At 41.6% G+C, this 12044-nt stretch overlaps 1 protein-coding gene across 1 annotated transcript; it reads left to right on the top strand.

Moving 5' to 3' along the window:
- The first annotated feature begins 238 nt into the window (after positions 1–238).
- Positions 239–11800, top strand: LOC130106002 (G-protein coupled receptor family C group 5 member B). The gene is made up of 3 exons (XM_056272199.1): positions 239–1304; positions 11590–11624; positions 11720–11800. Exons 1-3 carry the CDS (start codon positions 329–331, stop codon positions 11798–11800), a joined length of 1092 nt encoding a protein of 363 aa, XP_056128174.1. The 5' UTR covers positions 239–328.
- The last annotated feature ends 244 nt before the right edge of the window (positions 11801–12044 follow it).

Consider the following 12044-nt stretch of genomic DNA (forward strand, 5'->3'; position numbering starts at 1 on the left):
AATCTGAGCAGAGTTCATTTAACTCTGGGGATTTTGCTGTGTAGTGTGTACAGACAGACAGATGGATGATGGATGGATGGGTGGATAAATAAATAGATAAATGTGGGGATGGATGGGTAGGTGGATGGGTGAGTAAGTAACTTACAACTGGAAGTAAGTTGAGAAACTCTGTATTTCCTGTAGATCACTGTGGGCATAAGAGAGAAAAGAGAAAATCACGTCATTATCGTCGTCATCATCACCATCATCATAACCATTCTCAACGGATCCAGTTAAGCACTTGCGTCAGATCCATCATCCAATCAGACGCCGCTGTCGAAACGTGTCCATGGATCTCCTGCAGGGGAACGGCTCCATGGATCTTCATCTGGGGAAAGGCTCCAGGCCGGCGGGCTGCGGCCCGGCTCTGGCTCAGACGTACTGGGCTCTGTGTGACACGTGGGGTGTGGTCGTTCAGGCTGTGTCTGGGCTGGGCCTGGTGAGCTGTGTGGTGCTGATGCTGGTTCTGCTGCTGTGGTCCCGCCGTCGATCCGGTGCGCTAGCGGCACTGCTGCTGTTCCTGCTAGCCACAGCCGGCGTCTTCGCTCTCCCCTACTGCTTCATGATCTCGCTCTCCCCACAGACCTGCCCGGCGCGCGTGTTTGCCTTCAGCGTGGTGTTCAGCACGGCGTTCGGCGCTCTGCTAGCGCGCGGTCTGGCCCTGTTGGGGGCGGCACTAGCGCGCGGGTGGAGGGAGGTGTGCGTGACCGCGGCGCTAGCGCTGGTGCAGGTGATCTTAGTGGTGGAGTGGCTGCTGGTAGTGCTGGTGCAGGACAAGAGGACGTGCCAGTTCTCACCGCCGGAGTTCGTCATGCTGCAGATTTACGTGATGCTCCTGATAGCCGTGGCACTGGTGTTAGCGCTGAGCTTCCTTCGGCGCGCGTGCGTCACCTACAGCTACAGCTACAGCGGACAGACGCGCTGGTGGAACAAGCTGCAGGCCGGGCTGCTGGTCCTCACGCTGATGCTGAGCGTCTCCGTCTGGATCGTCTGGGTCACGCTGCTCGCCTACGGGAACCGAGCCATGGGCCGCAGCCCCGGCTGGGACGACCCCGTGATCAGCGTGGCACTGACCGCTAACGGCTGGGTGCTGCTCCTGGGACATGGTTTCACTCAGGTCTGCTTCATGTGCAGGAGCGACGCCCGCACCAAAGACCCGCCTCTGGACTTCACTGGCTGGACGAGCCCCAGAACACCAGCTTCAGTGGAGCCGAGAACAGGCTCGGACAACAGCGGCTTCCAGACAGATGCGGACGGGAGCAGAGGTACGGGTAGAGAAGACAGTCAGTTTAACATGTTCGAAAACTTTACACTTTATTTCAGCAATAGTAAAAACCTTAAAAATATATTTTTTTAATTTGCAAACACAAAATTAATACTTTGTATCATATATTTATTAGCCTTTTGTGTCTAAATCCTACAAACAAGACGTGTTTTCTTTAGCATTCGAGATTCCAGCTTGTTTCCACAGACTTTCTTTCTACGTAACATCCAAAGTGTATTCTGTGTAAAATTCTGTGTAACATCATGAGTGTATTCTGCGCAACATCACGAGTGTATTCTGCGTAACATTCTGCGTAACATCACGAGTGTATTCTGCGTAACATTCTGCGTAACATCACAAGTGTTTTCTGCGTAACATTGTGCGTAACATCACGAGTGTATTATGTTTAACATTCTGCGTAACATCATGAGTGTATTCTGCGTAACATTCTGCGTAACATCACAAGTGTTTTCTGCGTAACATTCTGCGTAACATCACAAGTGTTTTCTGCGTAACATTGTGCGTAACATCATGAGTGTATTATGTTTAACATTCTGCGTAACATCATGAGTGTATTCTGCGTAACATTGTGCGTAACATCACGAGTGTATTCTGCGTAACATTGTGCGTAACATCACGAGTGTATTCTGCGTAACATCACAAGTGTTTTCTGCGTAACATTGTGCGTAACATCACGAGTGTATTCTGCGTAACATTCTGCGTAACATCATGAGTGTATTCTGCGTAACATTCTGCGTAACATCACAAGTGTTTTCTGCGTAACATTCTGCGTAACATCACAAGTGTTTTCTGCGTAACATTCTGCGTAACATCATGAGTGTATTCTGCGTAACATTCTGCGTAACATCATGAGTGTATTCTGCGTAACATTCTGCGTAACATCATGAGTGTATTCTGCGTAACATTCTGCGTAACATCACGAGTGTATTCTGCGTAACATTATGCGTAACATCACGAGTGTATTCTGAGTAACATTCTGCGTAACATCACGAGTGTATTCTGCGTAACATTCTGCGTAACATCACAAGTGTTTTCTGCGTAACATTGTGTGTAACATCATTCAATTCAATTCAATTCAAATTTATTTGTATAGCGCTTTTCACAATACATATTGTTTCAAAGCAGCTTTACAGAAAGTGCATTTCAGAAATGTACATAGAAGAATATAGTTAGTTAATCATCATGTATTAATTTAGGGCATAACATATCGCCGGCATTGAGTCGTCTCTTCACAGGCGTCGAGTCGTCTCTTCACAGGCGTCGAGTCGTCTCTTCACAGGCGTCGAGTCGTCTCTTCACAGGCGTCGAGTCGTCTCTTCACAGGCGTCGAGTCGTCTCTTCACAGGCGTCGAGTCGTCTCTTCACAGGCGTCGAGTCGTCTCTTCACAGGCGTCGAGTCGTCTCTTCACAGGCGTCGAGTCGTCTCTTCACAGGCGTCGAGTCGTCTCTTCACAGGCGTCGAGTCGTCTCATCGCAGGCGTCGAGTCGTCTCATCGCAGGCGTTGGGGCATCAGAAGTCTCCGTGAGAGTCTGGATACAAACTGGAGCTGACGAACGCTATTTACCTCGGGACTAGCGTCCCGAGATAACAGCAGAAAAGCAGATGGGAAATAATTAGCGTAGCTGCTGTTCATAATATTAATGCAGTCGATCTGATTCAACAGTGGTATAAAAGGTAAGCATTATGTGAATGCTTGGCTGAAGAGATGCGTCTTTAATCTAGTTTTGAACTGGGAGAGCAAGTCTGAGCCACGAACAGTATCAGGAAGGCTATTCCAGAGTTTAGGAGCTAAATGTGAGAACGCCCTCCCTCCTTTAGTGGACTTAGATATCCTAGGAATGACCAGAAGCCTCGAATTTCAGGATCTTAAAGAACGCGATGGATTGTAGGGCGATAGAAGGTCCATTAAATACACAGGAGCTAAACCATTTAGGGCTTTATAGGTCAGTAGTAGTACTTTGTAATTGATACGGAACTTAATAGGTAACCAGTGCAGAGATGATAGAATCGGTGTTATATGATCATATTTTCTTGACCTAGTAAGAACTCTAGCGGCTGCATTTTGCACTAACTGTAGCTTGTTTATTGAAGATGCAGGACAACCAGCTAATAAAGCATTACAGTAATCTAGTCTCGAGGTCATGAATGCATGAACTAACTTTTCTGCATCAGAAACAGATAGCATGTTACGTAATTTAGCAATGTTTCTAAGGTGGAAAAAAGCTGTTCTTGTAACATACGAAATATGATTTTCGAAAGACAAGTTGCGGTCTAGGATAACACCCAGGTCTTTTACTGTAGTCGATAAGGTAACAGGACATCCTTCTAAATAAAAATTAAATTTTTCTTTTTAAGGATGTCTATCAATGTAAGCAAACATCATTTGGTAACTACCCGTCTTTTGAATATCTCGGTATTGTTTTAAAAGGTGCCCCACGCATTTTACTTATCATTATTTACAGGCCTCCAAAATACTCTCCAGCCTTTGCTGAGGACTTTACAGAACTGTTATCAACAATTTCCTCAGAGTTCGACTGTTTTGCAATTGCTGGAGATTTTAACATTCACATAGATAATGATACAAATATGGCAAAAGAAATCAAAACTGTTTTAAAAACTTTTGACCTGATTCAGCATGTACACGGACCGACACACACTCGTGGACACACTCTAGATTTACTTATCAGTAAGGGTCTAAACATTTCATCGATTGTTATTAAGGATGTAGCACTGTCTGATCATTTCTGTATTTTCTTTGATATATTGATCTCTCCTGCCATTGAAGCTAGATCTGTGTCTGTCAAGAAGAGATGCATAAATGAGAACACTAGTGTACTATTTATGAAGGCTATATCTTCAACACCAAGCATATCTGCTGACTCTGTTGATTTTCTCCTTGATTGTTTTAACTCAAAAGTTAAAAGTGTAATTGATGATATTGCTCCTGTGAAAGTCAGGAAGAGTGGTAGACAAAAAGCACCTTGGAGAAACTCAACAGCTGTGCAAAATATGAAAAGACAATGCAGAAAAACAGAGCGCATGTGGCGGAAGACAAAACTTGTAGTCCATTATAACATCTACAAAGACACCATCCATGCTTTTAATATGGAACTAGGCAAAGCTAGACAGACTTTCTTCTCAAATATTATAAACAGCAACTTAAACAACACACGCACTCTTTTTGCTACTGTAGAGAGACTGACAAACCCCCCAAGCCAGATTCCCAGTGAAATGCTTTCAGACAGCAAGTGCAGGGAGTTTGCTTTTTTCTTCTCTGAGAAAATCAATAATATCAGAAAGGTGATCAGCACATCATTGAGCCGCACTGGGGTCAGACAGATCAGACCACAACCGCAGAAAGTAGCTACTATGTCTGATTTTGAAGAAATTGATGGCAAAATTTTAGAAGAAACCGTACAGCACCTTAAAACATCAACCTGCGCCCTTGACGCACTTCCCACATCTTTCTTCAAAAGTGTGTTAAACTGTTTAGAAGCAGATCTCCTAGAAATGGTAAATGCCTCACTTCTCTCTGGGAATTTTCCAAACTCCCTGAAAACTGCAGTTGTCAAGCCCCTCCTGAAAAAGATCAATCTGGATAAGACCATATTAAGCAACTATAGACCGATCTCAAATCTTCCTTTCATAGGGAAGATCATTGAAAAAGTTGTCTTCAATCAGGTGAACAAATTCTTAAGCTTGAATGGATACTTTGACAATTTTCAATCTGGTTTCAGATCGCATCACAGCACAGAGACAGCGCTCATAAAGATAATAAATGATATTCGCTTAAATACTGATACAGGGAAATTATCAGTGCTGGTACTACTCGACCTCAGTGCTGCATTTGACACTGTCGATCACGACATACTTCTTGACAGGCTGGAAAACTGGGTGGGGCTTTCTGGGATAGTCCTAAAATGGTTCAGGTCATACTTAGAAGGGAGAGGTTATTATGTGAGTATAGGAGACCATAAGTCTGAGTGGACGTCCATGACATGCGGAGTCCCTCAAGGCTCAATTCTTGCACCACTCCTGTTCAACCTGTACATGCTCCCAATGAGCCAAATAATGAGAAAGAACAAAATCTCTTACCACAGCTATGCAGACGACACACAGCTCTACTTATCCCTATCGCCTAACGATTACAGCCCCATTGACTCCCTGTGCCAATGCATTGATGAAGTAAACAGTTGGATGTGCCAAAACTTTCTTCAGTTAAACAAAGACAAAACTGAAGTCATTGCGTTTGGAAACAAAGATGAAGTTCTCAAGGTGAATGCATACCTTGACGCTAGGGGTCTAACAACTAAAAATCAAGTCAGGAATCTTGGTGTGTCTCTAGAGTCAGACCTTAGTTTCAGTAGTCATGTCAAATCAATAACTAAATCAGCATACTATCATCTGAAAAATATTGCAAGAATTAGATGCTTTGTTTCCAGTCAAGACTTAGAGAAACTTGTGCATGCTTTCATCACCAGCAGGGTGGATTATTGTAATGGACTCCTCACTGGCCTTCCTAAAAAGACCATAAGACAGTTGCAGCTCATACAGAACGCTGCTGCCAGGCTTCTGAGCAGAACCAGAAAATATGAACACATCACACCAGTCCTCAGGTCTTTACACTGGCTCCCAGTTACATTTAGGATTGATTTTAAAGTATTATTACTGGTATATAAATCATTTAATGGCCTAGGACCTAAATACATTGCAGATATGCTCACTGAATATAAACCCAACAGATCACTCAGATCATTAGGATCACATCAGCTAGAAATACCAAGGGTTCACTCTAAGCAAGGAGAGTCTGCTTTTAGCTACTATGCCAGCCGCAGCTGGAACCAGCTTCCAGAAGAGATCAGATGTGCTCCTACAGTAGTCACATTCAAATCCAGACTCAAAACACATCTGTTTAGCTATGCATTTACTGAATGAGCACTTTGCCACTGTGTCCGACTGTTTGTACTGTATTTTATTTAATTTTTTATTCTAAACTGTTTTAATTATTCTTATTTCTTTTGATTATTTTAATCTCTTTATTCTTAACTGTTTTAATTATTCCTATTTCTTTTGATTTTTCTATGTAAAGCACCTTGAATTACCATTGTGTATGAAATGTGCTATATAAATAAACTTGCCTTGCCTTGCCTTGCCTAAATTAAAGTTGTATTGTAAGAGATTTTGTGGGTAGTTTTTTGGACCAATAAGTAATACCTCAGTTTTATCTGGATTTAGTAGCAGGAAATTACACGTCATCCAGCATTTTATATCTTTAAGACATTCTGTCAATTTAGATAAGTTAGTGTATTCATCTGGTCGTGATGAAATATATAATTGAGTGTCATCAGCATAGCAGTGGAAATTAATTCCATGTTTTCTTATAATATTACCAAGTGGCAGCATATATATTGAGAATAGCAGAGGGCCTAACACCGATCCTTGCGGCACTCCATAGTCTACTGACGTTATCTTCGATTTTTCCCCATTTAAACAGACAAAATGGTAACGGTCTGATAAATACGATCTGAACCAGCTTAATGCCTGTCCCTGAACACCAGTGTAGTTTTGTAGTCGATCCAGGAGTATTTTATGATCTATAGTGTCGAACGCAGCGCTAAGATCGAGTAGAACTAATATTGAGATACAGCCTTGGTCAGAAGCTAAAAGTAAATCATTTGTAATTTTAACTAGCGCAGTTTCTGTGCTATGATGCGGTCTGAATCCTGACTGAAATTTTTCATATATCTCATTTTCTTGCAAGAAAGAACACAATTGAGCGGACACAATTTTTTCTAGTATTTTAGACATAAATGGAAGATTTGAAATGGGTCTGTAATTTGCTAAGTTATTTTGATCTAATTGCGGTTTCTTAATAAGAGGTTTTATTACTGCCAGCTTGAATATTTTTGGAACATGACCTAAAAATAAAGACGAGTTAATAATATTAAGAAGAGGCTCTTCCACTACAGGTAACACTTCTTTCAGTAGTTTAGTGGGTATTGGATCTAATAAACATGTTGTTGGTTTAGATGCAATGATAAGTTTATTTAGCTCTTCCTGTCCTACAGTTGTAAAGCTGTAGTTGTTCTTGAGGGACGATAATTGAGGCTGAATCACAAGAGACCATAGAGGATTGTACATTTACAATTGTATTTCGGATGCTTTCTATTTTCTCATTGAAGTAATTCATAAAATCATTACAACTATACTGTAACGGAATATTTTGCTCTGGTGATGTCTGTTTATTTGTTAGCCTAGCCACGGTGTTAAATAAAAACCTTGGATTATTTTGGTTATTTTCTATTAGTTTGCGGAGATGCTCAGCCCTGGCTGCTTTTAGAGCCTGTTTATAACGTGACACACTGTCTTTCCACGCGATTCTAAAGACCTCTAAATTAGTTTGTTTCCATTTACGCTCTAAGTTACGAGTTTCTCTCTTGATAGCATGTGTAGTACTATTGTACCATGGTGCTTTAGTTTTCTCTCTAACCTTTTTCAATCTAATTGGTGCAACAATATCTAATGTACTAGAGAAAATGGTGCTCAAACTGCTGGTCATTTCCTCTAGTTCATCTGTTTGTTTGGGTTCACTGAGCAGCTGAGATAGATCAGGTAAGCTATTTGAGAATCTATCTATAGTGATTGGAAGGATTGTTCTGCCTGGTCTATAACGTGGCGCAACATGACAAATTTCAGCAGTGCGTATTATACAAGTTACCATGTGATGATCAGTGAGATCGTCACTTTGCGGTATAATATCTATATCGGTTGGATCGGTTCCATATGATATAATTAAGTCTAGTGTATGATTTAGACGATGAGTGGGACCACTGACGTTTTGCTTGACCCCAAAGGAGTTTAATAAATCTGTGAACGCAGTCCCTAACGCATCATTTGTGTTATCTACGTGTATGTTAAAATCTCCAACAATTATTGCTTTATCGACATTGACCAATAGATCTGAGAGAAAGTCTGCAAACTCTTTTAGGAAATCAGTGTAGGGCCCTGGAGGTCTATATACAGTAGCCAAGGCTAGAGATAATAGGGATTTCTTTCTTACATCTAAGAGCGTAACATTTAGCACAAGTACTTCAAACGAATTAAACCTGTGACCTGTTTTCTGAGTAACATTAAGAATATCTCTATAGATTGTTGCAACACCGCCGCCACGACCGATCAGACGGGGCTCATGCTTATAACAATATCCTGACGGAGTAGACTCATTTAGACCGAAATACTCATTTGGTTTAAGCCAGGTTTCAGTAAGGCAAAGTACATCGAAGCTATTATCTGTGACCATTTCATTTACAATAACCGCCTTAGGTGTGAGCGATCTAATGTTTAGAAGACCTAGTTTTAGAAATTGTTTTTGTTCACTGATATTTAGATTTTCTGGTTTAATTACAATAAGATTTTTCCTAGATCCTACAGTGGATTTATTATTTGGCCTCACTAAACGAGGAATAGACACAGTTTCTATATAATATTCTACACTACTTATATCAATTAAATTGGCACAGCAAAGACTGTGATTTGGAATTTGATTTTTTAGTCATACGGTGTGTAACGTCTTGGAGATGTTGTCCGACAGAACAGCCGCTCCGATTCTGCTGGGGTGCAGGCCATCAGCACGGTAGAGCCTAGGTCGCTCCCAGAACAGATTCCAATTATTTACAAAGAGCAGTTTCTGTTCATTACACCATGACATTAACCATTCATTTAGAGCAAATAGTCTACTGAACCTTTCTTGTCCTAGTCGGTACGTGGGAAGCGGTCCAGACACGATGATCGTTGCCTCAGGCGCTGTGCTGCGTACCGTCTCGATCAGGCTCCTGTAGTCCTTCTTCAGAACCTCCGTCTGCCGCAGCCGGATGTCGTTCGTTCCCGCATGGAGGACAACGGCTCCGACGCGCTCGTCACCGTTCAGGATCTCGGGAACCTGTGCGGCGACATCAAGAACACGAGCACCAGAAAAGCAGTGAGTGCGCACCTTACCCTTACCTGAGGTAGCGCGGACATGACAGACCATGGAAGTGTATCATGAGTGTATTCTGCGTAACATCACGAGTGTATTCTGCGTAACATTCTGCGTAACATCACGAGTGTATTCTGCGTAACATTCTGCGTAACATCACGAGTGTATTCTGCGTAACATTGTGCGTAACATCACGAGTGTATTATGTTTAACATTCTGCGTAACATCATGAGTGTATTCTGCGTAACATTCTGCGTAACATCACAAGTGTTTTCTGCGTAACATTGTGCGTAACATCACAAGTGTTTTCTGCGTAACATTGTGCGTAACATCACGAGTGTATTCTGCGTAACATCACGAGTGTTTTCTGCGTAACATTGTGCGTAACATCACGAGTGTATTATGTTTAACATTCTGCGTAACATCACAAGTGTTTTCTGCGTAACATTGTGCGTAACATCACGAGTGTATTCTGCGTAACATTGTGCGTAACATCACGAGTGTATTCTGCGTAACATCACGAGTGTTTTCTGCGTAACATTGTGCGTAACATCACGAGTGTATTATGTTTAACATTCTGCGTAACATCATGAGTGTATTCTGCGTAACATTCTGCGTAACATCACAAGTGTTTTCTGCGTAACATTGTGCGTAACATCACGAGTGTATTCTGCGTAACATCACGAGTGTTTTCTGCGTAACATTCTGCGTAACATCACAAGTGTTTTCTGCGTAACATTGTGCGTAACATCACGAGTGTATTCTGCGTAACATCACGAGTGTTTTCTGCGTAACATTCTGCGTAACATCATGAGTGTATTCTGCGTAACATTGTGCGTAACATCACGAGTGTATTCTGCGTAACATTCTGCGTAACATCACGAGTGTATTCTGCGTAACATTCTGCGTAACATCACGAGTGTATTCTGCGTAACATTGTGCGTAACATCACGAGTGTTTTCTGCGTAACATTCTGCGTAACATCACAAGTGTTTTCTGCGTAACATTGTGCGTAACATCACGAGTGTATTCTGCGTAACATCACGAGTGTTTTCTGCGTAACATTGTGCGTAACATCACGAGTGTATTATGTTTAACATTCTGCGTAACATCATGAGTGTATTCTGCGTAACATTCTGCGTAACATCACAAGTGTTTTCTGCGTAACATTGTGCGTAACATCACGAGTGTATTCTGCGTAACATCACGAGTGTTTTCTGCGTAACATTCTGCGTAACATCACAAGTGTTTTCTGCGTAACATTGTGCGTAACATCACGAGTGTATTCTGCGTAACATCACGAGTGTTTTCTGCGTAACATTCTGCGTAACATCATGAGTGTATTCTGCGTAACATTGTGCGTAACATCACGAGTGTATTCTGCGTAACATTCTGCGTAACATCACGAGTGTATTCTGCGTAACATTCTGCGTAACATCACGAGTGTATTCTGCGTAACATTGTGCGTAACATCACGAGTGTATTCTGCGTAACATTCTGCGTAACATCACAAGTGTTTTCTGCGTAACATTGTGCGTAACATCACGAGTGTATTCTGCGTAACATCACGAGTGTTTTCTGCGTAACATTCTGCGTAACATCATGAGTGTATTCTGCGTAACATTGTGCGTAACATCACGAGTGTATTCTGCGTAACATTCTGCGTAACATCACGAGTGTATTCTGCGTAGAACCTTTTGCTAACGTTCCCATTAAGTTATGAAAAACGTTATTTCTAAAAGTTCTCTGAGCGTTCAAAACATCTTGTTTTTTCAATGTTTTAAGAATTCTTTTTCTTAAAGTTAAGGAAATGTTCCATTGAATCATTCTTCAAACATTATGAAACGTTACTTTGGAATGTTCTCTGAACGTTCTGAAACCAGTAGTAACATTTAAACAACGTTAGACGAACGTCCAACTAAAACATTTTAAGAAACAATTTCAGTTGATAAAATATGCATTACATTTCCAGGCTTTATGGCTGTGTTGAACATTTCAAGCAGCAGATGGCGCTGTTGTCCAATCTTTTCAATCAGTAGATTCTCACCGCATTAAAAACAAGGCTTAACATCTCAAACAGTGATGCTTCTCAAGAATTGAGTCTTGTTTTGAGGATTTTTAGACATTTTTACTGGAACATTAATACTCGTTAGCTTAGGCTAATCATCAAATACCTGACCTTACAGCCTCTATCCTGAATAACACAATCCCAGAATGCATTGTGAAACATATCCAACAAACCAACTTTGGTTGCTGCCACAGGTTAAAGGTCACATGTTTCTGTTGCAGGTCAAGTCGTGGTGTCGTCTGGAATCTTCATGAGTGTGAGTTCTCATCGTCCAATCACAATCCTGCAGCACTGGGTGGGTGATGATGTCTCTGTCACATGGTACAATCTGCAGTGTGTTTTATGTTTCAGGAGATCCGTGCTGAGAGAGACTACAGCATCCCACGTCCCACGACCACTAACATCAGCGAGCCGTATGACGACTACTACTGACGACTGCAGAAGTTCACACACTCTTTCTGTCTCCCGAGTTAATGAACCGCTTGCAGAACCTGTACAGATAGAAGAGATTAAAGGCCACGCTGTCATTTACTACTGTCCCTCACAAGCTATATCAAACAAAGCAAAAATAATGAGTTCACATCTGTGCAAAAGCTTTATAATGTGGTCATAATATTTATAAGCAGTCTTTGTCTGCTTTAAGTATAAAGTAACAAAAGTCTTCTTTTAAACAGCC

The sequence above is a fragment of the Rhinichthys klamathensis genome, unplaced genomic scaffold (genome assembly GCF_029890125.1).
Source record: "Rhinichthys klamathensis goyatoka isolate OS25496 unplaced genomic scaffold, OSU_Roscu_1.1 h1tg000331l_1, whole genome shotgun sequence".
Lineage (NCBI taxonomy): Eukaryota > Metazoa > Chordata > Actinopteri > Cypriniformes > Leuciscidae > Rhinichthys > Rhinichthys klamathensis.

Excerpts from the sequence above, each read along its gene's own strand:
- LOC130106002 (XM_056272199.1), top strand. The coding sequence starts at position 329 with ATGGATCTCCTGCAGGGGAACGGCTCCATGGATCTTCATCTGGGGAAA. Across the intron at positions 1,305-11,589 it reads AGATGCGGACGGGAGCAGAG|GTCAAGTCGTGGTGTCGTCT; the intron begins GTACGGGTAGAG and ends TTTCTGTTGCAG. Across the intron at positions 11,625-11,719 it reads CGTCTGGAATCTTCATGAGT|GAGATCCGTGCTGAGAGAGA; the intron begins GTGAGTTCTCAT and ends TTTATGTTTCAG.